The sequence below is a fragment of the Salmo salar genome, chromosome 15 (genome assembly GCF_965601325.2).
Source record: "Salmo salar chromosome 15, fSalSal1, whole genome shotgun sequence".
Lineage (NCBI taxonomy): Eukaryota > Metazoa > Chordata > Actinopteri > Salmoniformes > Salmonidae > Salmo > Salmo salar.
In genome coordinates, this window is record NC_138305.1 from 46,441,071 (window position 1) to 46,461,167 (window position 20,097).

The 20,097-nt window shown below is 44.7% G+C and overlaps 1 protein-coding gene across 3 annotated transcripts in view; it reads right to left on the reverse strand.

Moving 5' to 3' along the window:
• Window positions 1-20,097, reverse strand: part of LOC106571455 (protein cornichon homolog 3) — a 56,318-nt gene that overhangs the window by 27,504 nt on the left and 8,717 nt on the right. For all 3 annotated transcript variants that reach the window (XM_014144587.3, XM_014144586.3, XM_045695747.2), the window contains exon 3: window positions 14,070-14,117. In XM_014144587.3, coding sequence (XP_014000062.1) covers window positions 14,070-14,117 — 48 coding nt within the window. The remainder of the gene's footprint in view (window positions 1-14,069; window positions 14,118-20,097) is intronic.

The following is a 20,097-nucleotide window of genomic DNA, read 5'->3' on the forward strand; positions in this document are numbered from 1 at the left end:
TCACATGATCTCAGTATATATACACCTGTTCTGAAAGGCCTCTGTCACGTCCTGACCAATATTTAGGTATTATTTCTATTATATTTGGTCAGGACGTGGCAGAGGTATATTTGTTTTGTATTATGGGGTTTTGTGTGTGGTGTAGTGGGGTGTATTAGTTTGGTATAGGTTCTAGGTTTGTTTTTCTATGTGTAGTTTTGGGTGCTGGACTCTCAATTGGAGGCAGGTGTTTCTAGTTGCCTCTGATTGGGAGTCCCATAAGTAGGTGTGTGTTTGTTTGGTTTTCGTGGGTAGTTGTTTTTGCACTGCGTGTTGTGTGTCTGCAAAACTGTTCCTGTCGTGTATATTGTTTTCCAGTGGATGCGTTACTCCTTTTTTGAATTAAAACATGAGCATCCATATTCCCGCTGCAGTTTGGTCTATTCAACACGGCTCTTTTTGTGACAGAACTACCCACCACCAAAGGACCAAGCAGCGGAGAAGAGGACAGAGGCAAGTGAGGGAGGAATGTTGGAGGCAGCCCCAAGAATTTTTTAGGGGGGGGCACAAGGGCTATTTGGCGGGGCGAGATTACAGCCCCAGGCCAGCTCCCCGTACCCTTGTAGGGCAGACTGGACAGGTCCCGTGCTTTGGGGTTGGGGCTGTGGTGAGGCCTGGGATTTTCAGGCCGGTAGGCAAGGTACCAGCGCCCCGCATGTGCCAGGGCGAAGTAGGCATCGAGCCGGAAGGGGTGATGCCAACCCTGCGCTCAAGACCGCCAGTGCGCCCTTTCGGTCCGGTGTTTCCCGCCAGACGCACTAGCATGGAGGTGCGTGTCTCCAGGCTGGCACGTCCTATACCAGCCCCACGCATCAGGAGTCTAGTGTGTCAACCCAGCCTCGCCAGTCAACAGTCACCAGAGCTGCCCGCCAGTCAACAGTCGTCAGTGCTGCCCGCCAGTCAACAGTCGTCAGAGCTGCCCGCCAGTCAACAGTCGTCAGAGCTGCCCGCCAGTCAACAGTCGTCAGAGCTGCCCGCCAGTCAACAGTCGTCAGAGCTGCCCGCCAGTCAACAGTCGTCAGAGAGGTCAGACTGCCCTGAACTGCCGGAGAGGCCAGACTGCCCTGAACTGCCGGAGTGGCCAGACTGCCCTGAACTGCCGGAGTGGCCAGACTGCCCTGAACTGCCAGAGTGGCCAGACTGCCCTGAACTGCCAGAGTGGCCAAACTGCCCTGAACTGCCAGAGTGGCCAGACTGCCCTGAACTGCCAGAGTGGCCAGACTGCCCTGAACTGCCAGAGTGGCCAGACTGCCCGGTTCTGCCAGAGTGGCCAGACTGCCCGGTTCTGCCAGAGTGGCCAGACTGCCCGGTTCTGCCAGAGTGGCCAGACTGCCCGGTTCTGCCAGAGGTGCCCGCCTGCCCGGATCTGCCAGGGTGCCCTGCCTGTCAGGATCGGCCAGAGTGGCCCTCCTGTCCTCCGGCCCAGCCCGAGTGGCCCTCCTGTCCTCCGGCCCAGCCCGAGGGGCCCTCCTGCCCTCCGGCCCAGCCCGAGGGGCCCTCCTGCCCTCCGGCCCAGCCCGAGGGGCCCTCCTGCCCTCCGGCTCTCCGGCCCAGCCCGAGGGGCCCTCCGGCTCTCCGGCCCAGCCCGAGGGGCCCTCCTGCTCTCCGGCCCAGCCCGAGGGGCCCTCCTGCTCTCCGGCCCAGCCCGAGGGGCCCTCCTGCTCTCCGGCCCAGCCCGAGGGGCCCTCCTGCTCTCCGGCCCAGCCCGAGGGGCCCTCCTGTCCCCCGGCCCAGCCCGAGGGGCCCTCCTGTCCCCCGGCCCAGCCCGAGGGGCCCTCCTGTCCCCCGGCCCAGCCCGAGGGGCCCTCCTGTCCCCCGGCCCAGCCCGAGGGGCCCTCCTGTCCCCCGGCCCAGCCCGAGGGGCCCTCCTGTCCTCCGGCCCGGCCCGAGGGGTCCGTCTGCCTGGCGCAGCTATCGGCTCCACCGAAGTGGGCGACGCCGAGGGTGGAGCAGGGTCCACGTCCTGCACCGGAGCCACCTCCAGGATAGGTGGGTTGGGGAGGGAGGGTGTAGCACAGTGCCGTCGTTGACGGCAGCCACCCTCCCTTCCCTCCCTTATTGTTTAGGGGGTATTGCTTTTTGGTTTTGTTGGGGTAATGGGGATTTTTTGTGTTTTCTTTTAAGGTGCATTCCGGGGTCTGCACCTTTAGGGGGGGGTAATGTCACGTCCTGACCAATATTTAGGTATTATTTCTATTATATTTGGTCAGGACGTGGCAGAGGTATATTTGTTTTGTATTATGGGGTTTTGTGTGTGGTGTAGTGGGGTGTATTAGTTTGGTATAGGTTCTAGGTTTGTTTTTCTATGTGTAGTTTTGGGTGCTGGACTCTCAATTGGAGGCAGGTGTTTCTAGTTGCTTCTGATTGGGAGTCCCATAAGTAGGTGTGTGTTTGTTTGGTTTTCGTGGGTAGTTGTTTTTGCACTGCGTGTTGTGTGCCTGCAAAACTGTTCCTGTCGTGTATATTGTTTTCCAGTGGATGCGTTACTCCTTTTTTGAATTAAAACATGAGCATCCATATTCCCGCTGCAGTTTGGTCTATTCAATACGGCTCTTTTTGTGACAGCCTCAGAGTCTGCAACACCACTAAGCAAGGGGTACCACCAAGTAAGTGGCACTATGAAGACCAAGGAGCTCTCCAAACAGGTCAGGGACAAAGTTGTGGAGAAGTACAGATCAGGGTTGGGTTATAACAAATATCAGAAACTGTGAACATCCCACGGAGCACCATCAAATCCATTATTAAAAAATGGAAAGGATATGGCACCACAACAAACCTGCCAAGAGAGGGCCGCCCACCAAAACTCACAGACCAGGCAAGGAGGGCATTAATCAGAGAGGCAACAAAGAGACCAAAGATAACCCTGAAGGAGCTGCAAAGCTCCACAGCGGAGATTGGAGTATCTGTTCGTAGGACCACTTTAAGCCATACACTCCACAGAGCTGGGCTTTACGGACGAGTGGCCAGAAAAAAATAAGCAAACATGTTTGGTGTTCACCAAAAGGCATGTGGGAGACTCCCCAAACATATGAAAGAAGGTACTCTGGTCAGATAAGACTAAAATTGAGCTTTTGGCCATCAAGGAAAACATCATGTCTGGCACAAACCCAACACCTCTCATCACCCCGAGAACACATCCCCACAGTGAAGCATGGTGGTGGCAGCATCATGCTGTGGGGATGTTTTTCATTGGCAGGGACTGGGAAACTGGTCAGAATTGAAGGAATGATGGATGGTGCTAAATACAGGGAAATTCTTGAGGGAAACCTGTTTCAGTCTTCCAGAGATTTGAGACTGGGACAGAGGTTCACCTTCCAGCAGGACAATGACCCTAAGCATACTGCTAAATCAACACTTGAGTGGTTTAAGGGGAAACATTTCAATGTCTTGGAATGACCTAGTCAAAGCCCAGACCTCAATCCAATTGAGAATCTGTGGTATGACTTAACGATTGCTGTACACCAGAGGAACCCAACCAACTTGAAGGAGCTGGAGCAGTTTTGCCTTGAAGAATGGGCAAAAATCCCAGTGGCTAGATGTGCCAAGCTTATAGAGACATACCCCAAGAGACTTGCAGCTGTAATTGCTGCAAAAGGTGTCTCTACAAAGTATTGTTTTTTTGTCTTATTTGTTTGTTTCACAATATAAAATATTTTACATCTTCAAAGTGGTAGGCATGTTGTGTAAATCAAAAGATACAAACCCCCCCAAAATCTATTTTAATTCCAGGGTGTAAGGCAACAAAATAGGAAAAATGCCAAGGGGGTGAATACTTTCGCAAGCCATTGTAGACAGAGAGAGAGACAGACATAGAGAAACAGACATAGAGAGAGCGAGAGAGAGAGACTGTTTCCCCTGTGGATCCTCTCCTCTCCTCCACTTTTCCCTGGCCACAGCACATTAAAGGCAAAAGGCTCCAGGCAGTACTGGTTGTTTCTTCAGAGTGAATTACAGCACAGAGGGTGTAGATCAGGTTTGTCTGAGACAACACAAGCAGCTCACTGCTGCTGTGACACAGTGCCTGAGGAAAGTAAAGGTCCTCTCTGTGGCCTTGTAGTACGGTAGTAAGGCAATACAGATACTTTGTATTGTATGCGGTCACTGTGCAAACAAACTCAACTTGATTCACTAGTCTCCCTACAGTACATCAGTGCCTGCACAGCACCATTACAACTGGACTGAATTGCAACATATTCCTCAACGTCAGCAAGACTAAGGAGCTGATCATGGACTACAGGAAACAGGGAGCGGGGGAGGACTTTTACAGCTGCACCTTTGAGAACATCCTGAGTGATTGTATCACTGTCTGGTATAGCAACTGCACCGCCCTCGACCGGAAGGCCCTACAGAGGCTGGTACAGACGGCCCAGCGCATCAAAGGGGATGAGTACCGTCCGGCAGGCGGTCCCGGTGCGTCAAGGCTCAGACCAACAGATGCCTAAACAGCTTCTATCCCCTGGTCATAAGACTGTTAAATGGCTAACAACTACTGCTCTCCCTCTCTCACAGACTATCTAGCCACAATGACTCGATGCCCATCCATAGGTCTCTACCCACTCAGACATACACACCTTCACTGTCACTCTTACTCACACGCACACACGCACACACTCACACCCACCCACCCACCCACCCACTCACTCACTCACTCACTCACTCACTCACACAGTCATTACTGAAGCCACACACTTAGACCCACAGGCACAGACTCCCTCACACCTACACTGCTACTAAAATGATTATTGACTAGATTTATTACTATCATTAAGCTGCTGTTCATTAATTATTGATTGCATTTACCATTAGTATCCATTTATTTATCCTGCTACTGGTCAATATTACTTGTTTGCATGTATATATTATCATTTATATTACCATAAATATTTTCATATTCCTGCTACCAGTCACTTTTCAGTCTTGTTTACACAGTTATATTGTTTACTATTACTATTATTATTATTATTATTATTATTATTTATCCTGCTACCAGTCTCTTTCTCCTAATCCCTTCGTATATGTACAGATCTACTATCTAGCTAACTCAACTACTCCAATATTCCTGCACACTGTACATTTGGTACTGGCACTGACCCTGCTTACACTCTCCTGTTGTTTTTAATTCTTTCATTATTATTTCCGATTTATTGTGTTTTTTGTTATACTATTTTGATTTTGAATACCGCATTGTTGGGTAGGGCTTGCAAGTTAAGCATTTCACTGTACTTGTGCGTGTGACAAATAAAATTGGAAACTTTAATGAATTACTGCAGGATTTCAGACTAACAAATCTCGTTCCTGTCTTGAAGGGAAATCCTTCGTTATACTGTATTGATGTTGAGAGAGAGATGAACATTGATTTTATGCTGAGTTCACAATATCCACCAAAGTAAGTTAATGGGCTCAACAGTCTGAACCAATGATTTGGGGGATTTCCTGAAAGATTATCTCGCTCTGTCTAACGATGTCTATGTGCCTGTCTCTATCAGTACATTGTAAATGAAGTAGCCTAATGTAGTTATATATATACAGCTTCAGGTCCTCTACAAAATATGTATTTTCTCTATCAGAGCAGTGAAAAGAAAGTATGTATTTTTTTATTTTTTTTATATAGTAACTCAATCGGGCAAATATCATAATGTATATGCGTTACCGTGAGAGTGAAAGTGTATCTCACTATCCAACCATAACATCAAAGCAGCAACAGTTCGGACATCATACACTTGAAATAACCCACACATCAACATAACGACAAGCAAACCCATAACCACAGTATAGTATAGCCCCAGATCTTCAGTGCAGTGTACCTTGCCATGTCGTACTTCCTGGTTCACATCAACAGTCCTTACAGGAGCTTCCTCAAACCACCAAGTTATCTATGGCCTACATCAGACACTGTAGCTACATCATCTGACTACATCACCAGTCGCTTGTGTCTATACCCTGGTAACCTCTACTTTCTCCACATGAAGCACTCATCTTATCTGTCAAGCCCAACCCGACCTACCTCCCTCCCCGCTTCTCTGCAAACTGACAATCCTATGCAAATGCTTTTTGGAGAGATGAATGCGGCGTGAGACGGTGTGACGGAGTGGACGGAAACCTCTGTACTGAAACATCAAAAGTAGCTCCTCGTTTGAAGAATAAACATGAGGCGCTACGGAAACCACCGGGGATTGTTCTGTACTCAACCACTCGCTGAGCACTGATTGGATGTGAGGGAGATTCACCTTGACACTCACATTGGAGAAGAAAAAAAAACCAAGGCTTCTTCATCCAGGAGGTTTTCTGCAACCGGGACATTAACCCTTCTCCATTAGGGAGGAAAGGAGGAATGAACAAGGGATGAAAAGTAGATGCAGATGGATGTGTTAAGCGCTGGGGAGGTCAAGGCAGGTATCCAAGTCTTCCTGTTGGGGACGTTTTATTATTCGACAGCCCAAGCATCAAAGCAGAGGAGTAGAGTAGCACTAAAGCAGCGCTCCAATCAAAATACTGGAGGCTACAGGAGCAACTCCAGCATGAGTTACCCAAATCAATGGATGACTTGGAGAAATAACAAATGCAAACATGAATGAATCGATCCGAGATTAAACGTACAACATGAGTCTTTAAATTAATTATTAGATGAATGGAATTCTACTGTTATAATGTACAATCCCTTCATTGCAAGCATACAACACAAACAACAGTCAAATAACACTATGTTCCCCACTACTCATATCCCAGTTCCATTTCCAATGCCAAACACACTGCACTGGCATGATTAATATTAATTCCATTTGCTTAGCGGTGGCTGTCAATCACCAGTTGGGTGTTATTTTCCTCTCTCTCACTGCCTGGGATCAGAGCTCCAGTTCTTTTGCATAAATTCAAAATATTCTGGAGAGAGAAGTTGGCAATTTCACGCACCCGGGCGAGGGAGGGTGCTGAGGAAACACTCAGTCCTATTCCTTATCACTGCTGAGCTCACAAGGATTTGTTGTTTTTTCTGTCAGGATGATGCAAAGCCACATGCAGGATTTGAGGAAGATTTTTTTTTTTATTGACTTCTTTTTTAATCTCCTTCTGTAGTGTAATAATGTGGGGCTGGGAACTGGGATGAGCTGTTAGAAAGACAAGAGGATAGTACAGTCAAGTATGAGAGATCTAAGAATATCAGGTAAAAATTTATTTTCAATATCCTGTGAAGACAGATCCACACACGCATCTACTAAGACTCTCTAATGTTAATAATCCATGGTAATCCTCTATTCCTTGGTTGTGTCATAATTTACATTCATATTTCATCATCATTACTATGTCGCGGCAGGTAGCCTAGTGGTTAGAGTGTTGGACTAGTAACTGGAAGGTTGCGAGATCAAATCCCCTGAGCTGACAAGGTAAAAATCTGTTGTTCTGCCCCTGAACAAGGCAGTTAACCCACTGTTCCTAGGCCGTCATTGAAAATAAGATGTAGTTCTTAACTGACTTGCCTAGTTAAATAAAGGTCAATAAAACACTGTGCTCCCTTAATAGTACACACAGAAAGAGGATGCATGCTTTGACTTTGTTCAAAACATTAAGAACACCTTCCTAATATTGAGTTGCACCCCTTTTTCCCTCAGAACAGTCTCAATTTGTCAGGGAATGGACTCCACAAGGTGTCGAAAGCTTTCCACAGGGATGCTAGCCCATGTTGACTCCAATGCTTCCCACAGTTGTGTCAAGTTGGTTGGATGTCCTTTGAGCGGTGGACCATTTTTGATACCATGGGAAACTGTTGAGCGTGAAAAACACTGTGTTGTAGTTATTGACACAAACAGGTGCGCCTGGCACCTACTACCATACCCTGTTCAAAGGCACAAATATTTTGTCTTGCCTATTCACCCTCTGAATGGCACACAAGTCTCAAGCCATGTCTCCTCCCCCTCATCTACAGTGATTCACTTTAACAGGTGACATCAATACGGGATCATAGCGTGCACCTGGATTCACCTGGTCCGTCTATGTCATGGAAAGAGCAGGTGTTCCTAATGTTTTGTATACTCAGTGTATAGCTTGATGAGCTAAACTGTGCCTGAGTGTAATACAGTAGGTCAGGATGACACTCCCCATCCATTGCCAAACAACATGTTGAAGTGTTGTGAGAAGTCTAGTTTGCTGAGCTAAAAACGATGCGTGGTAGTACAGCCTGAATGACTGGAGGCTGTCTGTTCAGTCTGTGGTAGTACAGCCTGAATGACTGGAGGTTGTCTGTAAAGCCAGACATGGTGGCATGGCGTGGGTCCAGCCAGGCACCATGTGGGGGGGAGTGGAATCCTCCATGACTCAACAGTATACAGAAATGCTCTGATTGGCTCGGAATCAGCAGCCCTCCCTCATCTCTTTCTCTCTCCATCTCTTCCTATCTTTCCCCCTCTCTATCTTTCTCTCATCTACTGTACCGCCATTTCATCTCCTGTCAAATGATAGGGGAGGGAGAAAATGGAACTCCTATGTATTTTAGGAGCAGGAATCGAGCAGGGTTGCAGGCTCCACCGCCTTGCAAATGAACACGCTGGCCTAACCGCCTCTGTGCTTCTGCTTCTGTACTCACAGAGGTGTGTGGGGAATGGGGAGGGAGAATGAGACCAAAAAATAAATAAAGATAGATGAGCAGCACTCTATGGTTGGTTCTGTTGCTGTGACAACACCGCTGTTTTACACTCCCAAAGCGAACGGGAGAAATAAAACCACCAGCCAGTGACTGGCTTGCAAAGCACAGCACCTGCTGCCATAAGACAAACCCCACAATCTATCCAAGATCAATTTCTATGTAATATTGTGTGGGGTGACTCATATCCGCAAATGCTGAGAGAATGCATTTGTAACAGACGAGGAACAAACAATAACCATTTCTACAGTAACATACACGTAGTCCATGTAGTGCTGAAGATCCTCTAGGAACGATGAAATCTAATGAATAAGCTTTATGACTCCAGGCAGGGTAGGAAATTAACTTCTGATGTGGTGTTGATGGTGCAGCTCAACACTCTCATTGGGTCAGTACTGCAACAGTCCCCAGGAGTGACAGATGAGCCTAAGGCAGTGTTGACAACACAGATAAAGAACAAAAACGGCCTCCATTCCAGCAGCCCCAGTATGAAGGAAGTTAGAGGTAGTTTCGCGAGCCAATGCTAACTAGCGTTAGCGCAATGACTGGAAGTCTACCGGAACAGCTAGCATTCGAAACTACCTCAAACTTCCTTCATACTGGGGCTGCTGGAATGGAGGCCGTTTTTGTTCTTTATCTGTGTTGTCAACACTGCCTTAGGCTCATCTGTCACTCCTGGGGACTGTTGCAGTACTGACCCAATGAGAGTATTAATGTTTTGAGATACAGTGACTGAAGTACTGTACTCACCCCTGTGCAAAGTCTTGATCAGGGATGGGCAACTTTGATGGGAGTGGGGGCCACAAAAAATCTGAACTCATCATTTATTTATTTAACCTTTATTTAACTAGGCAAGTCAGTTAAGAACAAATTCTTATTTACAATGACGGCCTACCAAAAGGCAAAAGACCTCCTGTGGGGACAGGGGCTGGGATATATATATATATATATCTCATGAGGGGCCATAGTGGCTCGTGGGTCTGCGTACACACATCTATACCCACATATGCAGTCAGAGCCCTAGCCCTAAGTGAAATTTTGCAGTCAGAGCACCCCCCACTACATCGGATGTAGTGATCATAATATAATAGCCATATCTAGAAAAAACTCAATTGTGTATAAGCGAATATACAATATACAAGAGGTTTTGCAATGATTCCGATGTCAAAGATGTGAAAAAGATTTGTTGGTCTGATGTATGTAATGAGGAACAGCAGCACTTGCAGCACTTATGAAATTGCTTCTTCTGTTTACTGATAGGCATGCGCCCATCAAGAAACTGACTGTTAGAACTGCCAAATCCCCATGGATAGATGATGAATTGAAAAACTGTATGGCTGAGAAGGATGAGGCAAAGGGAATCGCAAATAAGTCTGACAACACAGCAGATTGGCAAACAAAATCACGTAACTAAACTAAACAAAAAGAAGAAGAAACTATACTATGGAACAAAGATAAATTATATAATGAATGATAGTAAAAAGCTCTGGAGTACCTTAAAAGAAATTCTAGGCAAAAAAGCGAACTCAGCTCCCTCTTCATTGAGGCAGATGGCTTGTTCTTAACAAAACCCTTTGGTATTGCCAACCACTTTAATAACTTTTTTGTTGATAAGATTTGCAAACTTAAGCATTACATGCAAACAACAAATGCTGAGCCTTCGTATTCATGCATGCCGTCTTTCGGATGGGATGTTAAACGGGTGTCCTGACTCTCTGAGGTCATTAAAGATCCCATTGCACGTATCATAAGAGTAGGGGTGTTAACCCCGGTGTCCTGGCTAAATTCCCAATCTGGCCCTCATACCATCACAGCCATCTAATCATCCCCAGCTTACAATTGGCTCATCCATTCCCCTCCTCTTCCCTGAAACTATTCCCCAGGTTGTTGCTGTAAATGAGAATGTGTTCTCAGTCAACTTACCTGGTAAAATAACGGTAAAATAAAAAAATTCTAATATCGAACCAAATAATGAAAAACAAGCGCTGTATTTTTGAGTTTGGCAAAAATGGTGTGAAAGTGTTGATTTTTTTTAATAAGGACAAGCCACCTGATACCGACAGTCTGGGTGGTAAATTGCTGAGGTTGGAAGCAGAATACACTGCGACTCCTGTTTGCCACAGCTTCAATTTAATCCTAGAAGATGGTGTGTGCCCTCAGGCCAGGAGGGAGACAAAGGTCATTCCGCTGCCCAAGAATAGCAAAGCATCCTTTAATGGTATAAACAGGCGACCAATCAGCCTGTTACCTGCGCTTAGCAAACTTTTGGAAAAAACAGTGTTTGACCAAATATCATTTAATTTTACAGAAAACAAATTGACAATGGACTTTCAACATACTTATAGGGAAGAACACGCAACACGCTCAGCACTGACACAAATGACTGATGATTGGCTGAAAGACATTGGTAATAATAAAGAGCTGTTTTGTTAGACTTCGGTGCAGCTTTTGATATCACTGATTATAACCTATTGCTGAAAAAACATGTTGTTATGGATTTACATCCTCTTCCTTATCATGGATTGAAAGTTACCTATCTAATAGAACTGGGGTGACCACATTTAAAATCGTCCTGGGACAACAGGAGGATTTTGCTGGACATTTTGCTGGACATTCGCGGGACAGTGTACACACACACACACACACACACACACACACACACACACACACAACTCTCGCTCATGGTGCAGTGCACATTTTTTAAGTGCCGGAGAGCAATCAAAATGTAAATGATGTCATCATTTCTCAAAGTATGTACCGACAGAAGTACACTATTGAATATCATTATAGAATATGCATAAAATGCATCTTCCAATTGCAACATCTGCCTATGCCCACACATATTGTCTCAAAATAAAAATATATTTTTAATACCCTCAAACACCATTTGAAAATAGGCCATGGCATCATCACTGTAAATTATGAATGATAATTCTTCACGTTTTACCAGTGAAAATGTCCAAACTGCGTCTGCCTGCCAATCATTTGATCTCAATCAGTTTCATGGGAATATGTATTTAGATCTTCTTGAAGTGTTTTGCGAGCAAATTAGAGCAGTTGGTGTTAAACTACAGAGCCTTCCTGTGTTTTGTTTCAATCGGAGCACATTCAACCTAGTGGTGCACTGTTTTGAGTTTTGGTGGTGTGAGATTTTTTTGGGACTAATCAGCTAACCATCCTAAAATCTCATGAAATGAGGTGGTGTTTTTGATGTAACAGCAACATTATACTATGCTATTATACTTGGTTATGTTATGCAGAATACTAATGAATCATTATGTGATCTTCCAAGACACTGATTGAGCTTTGATGTAAATTTACTGAACGAGCACCATTGTGAGAAGTGCAGCACTACACCCGGACTACACAGCACTCGGCGCAACTAGCCAACTAATTGTTGCCTACCGCAAAATTTGGTGATGCAGAAACGAGAGACCACATGTGGCCGTTTTATGAAAATCTGGGAATATTTGGCCAATATTTGGTCTTAGGGAATGTAAAACAGCTAGGAAGGGAGGCTTTTCAAGTGGGATTGAGACTGAGTGAAGCAGCAGCAAATTATGTTGAATGAGAAACTAATGAGCGTGGAGAGCCTCACAAGTTTGACGAAATTACCTCATCCAAAAGTATGTGGACACCTGCTTGTCGAACATCTCATTCCAAAATCAGGGCAGTCGGCTTGGGCCATTATTGTTTTCTGTTTTTACCAATGACCTTCCACTGACCTTGAATAAAGCCTGTGTGTCTATGTATGCGGACGAGTCAACAGTATACACGTCGGCTACGACAGTAAAATAAATAACTGGCACCCTTAACATAGAGCTCCAGTCAGTTTTAGAATGGCTAACTAGCAATAGGCTGGTGCTAAATATTGTAAAAACTAAAAGCATCGTTTTTGGGACAAATCACTCGCTCAACCCTAAACTTCAGATCTATTATTGAATAATGTGGCGTTTAAGCAAGTTGAGGAGACTGAACTGCTAGATGTAACCCTAGATAGCAAGCTGTGATGGTATAAACATTTAGACTTAATGGTTGCTAACATGGGAAGAGGTCAGTCCAAGATAAGGCGTTGTTCTTCTTTCTTGACATCAACCAGACAGGTCCTAGAGGCCCTAGTTTTGTCGCACCTGGACTACTGCCCAGTTGTGTGGTCATGTGCAAATAAGGACATAGGCATAGTTGCAGTTGGTCCAAAACAGGGTAGCACATATTGCAACCATATATATATGGAGGGCTGAATGTCAATGGCATTCATGTCAATCTCTCCTGGCTCAAAGTTGAGGAGAGATTGACTGCATCAATATTGGTCTTTGTGTGAGGTGTTGATGTGTCGAAGGTACCGAACTGTCTGTTCAAGCAGTTGGAACACAGTTCAGACACTCATCGGTATCACACAAGACATGCAACCAGAGGTCTCTTCGCAGTCCCCAGTTCCAGAACAGAGGCTGGGAAATGCACAGTAGTAAATAGAGCCATGACTACATGGAACTCCGAGCCACCCCAGGTAACTCAAGCTAGCAATAAAATCAGATTTTCATATATTATGTATTGTATTTTGCATTGTATTATGCATTGTATCATGTATTGTATATTTCATTGTATTATATATTGTATTATGTATTGTATTTTGCACTGTATTATGTATTGTATTATGCATTGTATTTTGCATTTCATTATGCATTGTATATGTATATTATGTATTCTATTTGTTGTGTTTTGTTTCCTGTTTGCACCCCATTAAGAGTAGCTGCTGCCTTGGCGGATCCTAATAAAATACTAATATTAAATATACCTTGCTAGCAAAACATTTTAGCGGCCCCCCTCTTTTGTCATGGGGCATAGATCAAATATTGCAGTTTTAAAGCTTATTTGCGGCAATTTTACACATTTTGGCATGGGCAGAGAAAAGATGTTGCAATGTACAACAAATGCAATTCATTCTACTAATTTTGCCATGGGGCGGAGAGAAAATGTTGCAGTTTTACAGCTAATTTCCTGCAATTCTACACATTTTGCCATGGGGTGGAGAGACATGTTTTTTTATATGATATCTGAGTTAGAGTGACTACAAAATCAATGGGGGGCCCCCTGGTCGGTAATTCAGCCATGATAACTACAGGTTTAAATAGCTAGCTAGACTAATGTTAACTGACATGGGCTAATTGAGTGACTGTCAGTGACTGACATAAGAGGAAAAAACTGCTGATGCACAACCACATTTACAAATTGCTCCTTGTGTATTCTACTATTTTAACTCTCACAAACTAGCGGGCCACCAGTCTATATATAGAAGACCGTGATCATTTGCTGGCTTTAAAATGTAGGCTAAATGACACATGCACATGAAGTAATAAAGGAAATGTTTTAAATAGGACAGTGTTCAGTGGCTATTTACCTTTCTCAGCAGGCAGCAAATCCTCTCAATGTTCCGGAGTCGTTCTCTCTGTTGGAGCCAAACAGGAAACAGTTACATCACCTGCATTAAATATACATATGGAAACACAACAGTTGTTCTGATGAGGTTCAGCAGTCCAAAAATATGGGTATTTTACAGACCTTAGTGACTAGATAGTGTAGTAAGTCCAACTGTCTAGTCACTAAGGCCTGTAGCATACTTGTTACAAGCTGGGGAGAATCAGGAATGTTTCAGGAGTGTGTTAGGTACACAGGAGTGTTTTGGGTAGCATGATGCTGCTGGCCTGTGAAGCTGGATTTGCACTGTGTAGGCCCACAGTGAGACATGGATGATGCTGGTTCCTTCCTTCCCACCTCTGCTTAGCTATAAGCAGACTCTGCATCTTCCTCTGCCTGTGTCTGTCTGTGTGTGGTGCTGGGGCTTTGTGGAGTCAACCCAGCACTGCCTAAAGCACTTGTCTACCCCCCACTTCTTGGCCCAGCGCTCCTCTCTCTGCAGAACTACAGTGCAACCAGAAACTGGCGAGGACATCAAGGGCCATATTTAGAAAAACCAATGCCAGGCGACACCATTTCTTGAATGGCGCATGTGAGCAGCATGGCATATGGCGATTACATAGAAACGTTCCCTATTTTGGGCAGTGCTTGTTTCTATGCCTGTTTTGGATGGATACCTCACCCTGACAGTCCCAGTCTGTACATGTGTCTCTATCAGACCAAATTGACTTGGTTGATGTGCTAAATTGTCATACTTGGGATGATGTGCTATCTTGAGGATAAATGATATATGAATGACACCCAAACAGGCTTATCTTCCTCTGCAGAGTGCTGGTGAAAAGGCCCCTGAAACGGGGGGGGGGGGGGGGGGAGGGGGGGGGGGGCTGCATTAATCAAGACTAAACATACATATTTGATTAGTATTTTGGAGAAAAAAAAAACACTACAGAAGAACTTCCTCTGATGGGATGTATAATTCATCATGGAGTCGCCTGTACGCCTCTAAATAATGTAATCGGAGGTAACACTACTGTAGAAAGCCAGTCTAGTGTACGTTGGAACTAAGACCGTTGGAACGGTTCTACAGGCTCTGTGGGGAAAATGTGCAGTCTGGTGGCTAATCTCCATTTGAGCATCAGCCGTTTTTTATCTCTCATCTCAAAATCTGATACGACACATAATCTACACGTCAGTCCGCTTGGAATTGTTCTGGGTAAAGACGGCGGAAAATGTCTTCAATTGCCTCCTTTTACTGTACTGTTTTTCTATTTTAAAAGTGCCAAGTGTATTGAGATGTTTTAAATGCACTTTAAAGTTTCACTTTAAGGAAGTCCCATTCCACTGAGAGAAATGTGCTATTATATTATTAAGAGTAGAGGTAGGAAAGAGGTTGGGGTTGAGGAAACGTCAAATTGAGCTGCGGGTAGTCTCATATACATACGTGAAGTCAAATCTGCAGAATACTTTGATGTTCTCCAAGCACATTTTGCATTGCTTCCTCCTCCCCATGTCCTCTCACGACCCACTGCAGTAGTTCAGCATAAGAAACCACAACATCTATGAGAAGTTACCGTAAATTAGCCCTATTTTGGGACTGCAGCACCTCATTTGGGCGAACCTGAATTTGCCTCTACACATGTTTTCCTCTCCTCTCCCATCTTGAGGAGTATGAACGAGGCCATGCTAATATATTCCAGTGGTAGCCATGGAGACGCCAGATAACTGCCGACGTATCAACACTTCTCATTAGCAAGCAATTAGACAGGGCTCGCTTTGAAATGTTACTCAGCGAGAATTTGCTTGACAAGCAAGTGTGCTGGGGTACTGTAAATAAGACACACAAAAGTAAACTGAGGCTCAGGGTGAGAATAGAGAGGAGAGCTAGAGAGGTCAAGGAACTGTTGAGAGAAGAAGAGGAGTGTTTGACAGGTGAGAAATCCTTCTCTGGAGTGTGTACCTTCACTGTCTAGAGTACACAGTACACACAGTGCTCTGTCGGAGGAGTGAATGAAAAAAGGCTAATTACTGGTTCACTTTCTGGAGATGAGCATTTAATATTTTATTAGGATCCCCATTAGCTACAGCCAAAGCTGCAGCTACTCTTCCTGGAGGTCCACACAAAACATGACACAATACAAAACATGAATAGACAAACATTTCCTCAAGCTCTGTCAAGTTGGTTGCTGATCATTGCTAAACAGACATTTTCAAGTCTTGCTATAGATTTCCAAGCCGATTTAAGTCAAAACTGTAACTAGGCCACTCAGGAACATTCAATGCCAATATAATGTCTCAATATAATACATTTTAAATGATGGCTTTAACACAACAAAATGTGGGAAAAGTCAAGGGGTGTGAATACTTTCTGAAGGCACTGTACACTGACATTCCAACACACACATAGACTACATACGCTCACGCTCTCACACACACACACAAATCACACATACAGTGAGGGAAAAAAGTATTTGATCCCCTGCTGATTTTGTACGTTTGCCCACTGACAAAGAAATGATCAGTCTATAATTTTAATGGTAGGGTTATTTGAACATGGTGGGCAGAATAAAAAATAAAAAAAATAATAAAAACGCATGTCAAGAATTTTATAAATTGATTTGCATTTTAGTGAGGGAAATAAGTATTTGACCCCTCTGCAAAACATGACTTAGTACTTGGTGGCAAAACCCTTGTTGGCAATCACAGAGGTCAGACGTTTCTTGTAGTTGGCCACCAGGTTTGCACACATCTCAGGAGGGATTTTGTCCCACTCCTCTTTGCAGATCTTCTCCAAGTCATTAAGCTCCCTCCACAGATTTTCTATGGGATTAAGGTCTGGAGACTGGCTAGGCCACTCCAGGACCTTAATGTGCTTCTTCTTGAGCCACTCCTTTGTTGCCTTGGCCGTGTGTTTTGGGTCATTGTCATGCTGGAATTCCCATCCACGACCCATTTTCAATGCTCTGGCTGAGGGAAGGAGGTTCTCACCCAAGATTTGACGGTACATGACCCCGTCCATCGTCCCTTTGATGCAGTGAAGTTGTCCTGTCCCCTTAGCAGAAAAACACCCTCAAAGCATAATGTTTCCACCTCCATGTTTGACGGTGGGGATGGTGTTCTTGGGGTCATAGGCAGCATTCCTTCTCCTTCAAACACGGCGAGTTGAGTTGATGCCAAAGAGCTCCATTTTGGTCTCATCTGACCACAACACTTTCACCCAGTTGTCCTCTGAATCATTCAGATGTTCTTTGGCAAACTTCAGACGGGCATGTATATGTGCTTTCTTGAGCAGGGGGACCTTGCGGGCGCTGCAGGATTTCAGTCCTTCACGGCGTAGTGTGTTACCAATTGTTTTCTTGGTGACTATGGTCCCAGCTGCCTTGAGATCATTGACAAGATCCTCCCGTGTAGTTCTGGGCTGATTCCTCACCGTTCTCATGATCATTGCAACTCCACGAGGTGAGATCTTGCATGGAGCCCCAGGCCGAGGGAGATTGAGTTCTTTTGTGTTTCTTCCATTTGCGAATAATCGCACCAACTGTTGTCACCTTCTCACCAAGCTGCTTGGCGATGGTCTTGTAGCCCATTCCAGCCTTGTGTAGGTCTACAATCGTGTCCCTGACATCCTTGGAGAGCTCTTTGGTCTTGGCCATGGTGGAGAGTTTGGAATCTGATTGATTGATTGCTTCTGTGGACAGGTGTCTTTTATACAGGTAACAAACTGAGATTAGGAGCACTCCCTTTAAGAGTGTGCTCCTAATCTCAGCTCGTTACCTGTATAAAAGACACCTGGGACCCAGAAATCTTTCTGATTGAGAGGGGGTCAAATACTTATTTCCCTCATTAAAATGCAAATCAATTTATAACATTTTTGACATGCGTTTTTCTGGATTTTTTGTTGTTGTTATTCTGTCTCTCACTGTTCAAATAAACCTACCATTAAAATTATAGACTGATCATTTCTTTGTCAGTGGGCAAACGTACAAAATCAGCAGGGGATCAAATACTTTTTTCCCTCACTGTACATGCATAGACGCCAAACCCACACACACACACACATGCACACACAGACACACTTTCACACTCTTCACGTACGCTGTTGAATACTCTGTTTATTATCTGTCCCGATTGCCTAGTCACAGTTACCCCTACCTACATGTACATAATTACCTCAACTACCTCGTACCCCTGCACATTGATTCGGTTCCGGTACTCCTTGTATATAGTCTTGTTATTGTTATTTTAATGTGTTACTAATTCCTTCTTCTTATTGCACATTTTTCTTACTTTGTAACTGTATTGTTGGGAAAGAGCCTGTAAGTAAGCATTTTATGGTAAAGTTTACGCCTGTTGAATTCGATGCATGTGACAAAAGATTTGGAACATGTACTCATAATAACGGCTACACTGCAGTCATCCATTTTGTTAAAGCTGCTTACTGTTACTATTGCAAGTCCGGATCCTAATCTCTCAGAACCAGTTGTTCTGTAAACACTAACCAGAATCTTACAACATTAGGAACTACCCGTGTCCTTGGTTCTCCCGTTTGACGTCAATAATATTCATAATGAGAGGAGAAATGTGACGATACAGTAGTGGAGGCTGATGTACTGTCAGTATAGTGCAGGTGGTTCTCTAAGCTGGCGTTATATTATGACTTACCTTGCCTGAGATCTCAGGACTTGTGTCGACTCCCAGAGCTAATACCTAGAGTTTACCCAGTGAGCCGTCATCCCAGGTTTGATATCTGGCCGATTACACGGGCCTACTGTAACGCTTTCAACATTTTCTTGTAACGACAACAACAACGTTTTTAGACAGGACCCAGTGTTATGCCAATCCTCCATTCACCCTTTGGAGTCACACTGACATATAACTTATAGTACTAATTTACTAGAGATCTGACTAAAATGTAACCTATATGAGCACATGGGTAGTACGCAATTCCATGATCAGTCTAGGGAAATAAAATCATAACACAAGTAATACTCCTCTCTCTGCATGATAATGCAACTATGGCAACTGCTTCCCTTTCCTTGTATTCATTTATTCACTGTTTTATCAGTCTGATTTTTAATGCAAGACTTAGATGATATTATTTGCTTCAGGCTAATCCCTGGCTGATAGAACGTTAGTTCAGAGTCGGAGAAGCAACAGATGCCATCAGCATCACAAAGCAGGGCCCCATCACAAGAAGGGCCCTGAGCGCTGTGGGGAATAAAGTATTAAAGCATAACGTATTCTCATCAGGCTCTGCAGTGGTGTGTCATCTGAGAGTCTCAGAAGAGATAGGCAGATAGGCACTGGCCTCCTCAAAGTAAACAACATTGGCAGTGCTGAAATACATCTGGGCCTGAGTGTACGTCCCCATAGACCCAGAGGACTTATACACTACACACAAGGGCTCGCACACACACACACAGACACACACCCTTCTCGAACACAAACTCTCTAGGAATAAACCTAGTTTTTTTCAGCCCACTGTTCTCTGTGTTGGCACTCCTCCCTGTGATAATAGGCCCTGTCTTTATATATGTGCCTGAAACCCCAGAACCAGAGACTCACAGCTGTGTGTGTATGTTTGTGTGTGAGGTTTGATTCTATGTGTGTGTGTGTGTGTGTGTGTGTGTGTGTGTGTGTGTGTGTGTGTGTGTGTGTGTGTGTGTGTGTGTGTGTGTGTGTGTGTGTGTGTGTGTGTGTGTGTGTGTGTCTGTGGATCCCTACTATGGTTGCTCTAGGTCTAGGGTGAGCCCTGACTCCCAGAGAGCCCCCTGGGGGAGGGGCAGATGACAGTCAGCCACTAATTAGCCTGCTGCCTGGGTGTGAGGCTGATGTAGCAGACAGGGGCGTCATGCACCCCAAAAATCTGAGAGGGCACAAAGTATGTGAGGATGGCTGGTGGTGGAGAATTGTGCATTTTTCAAACACCTGAAGCAGCTTGTTCCTGCAATCTAGAGCCATAATCATTATGCTTAATTCTATGTAAAAAATAAATGTATCTAAGCATACCTCTT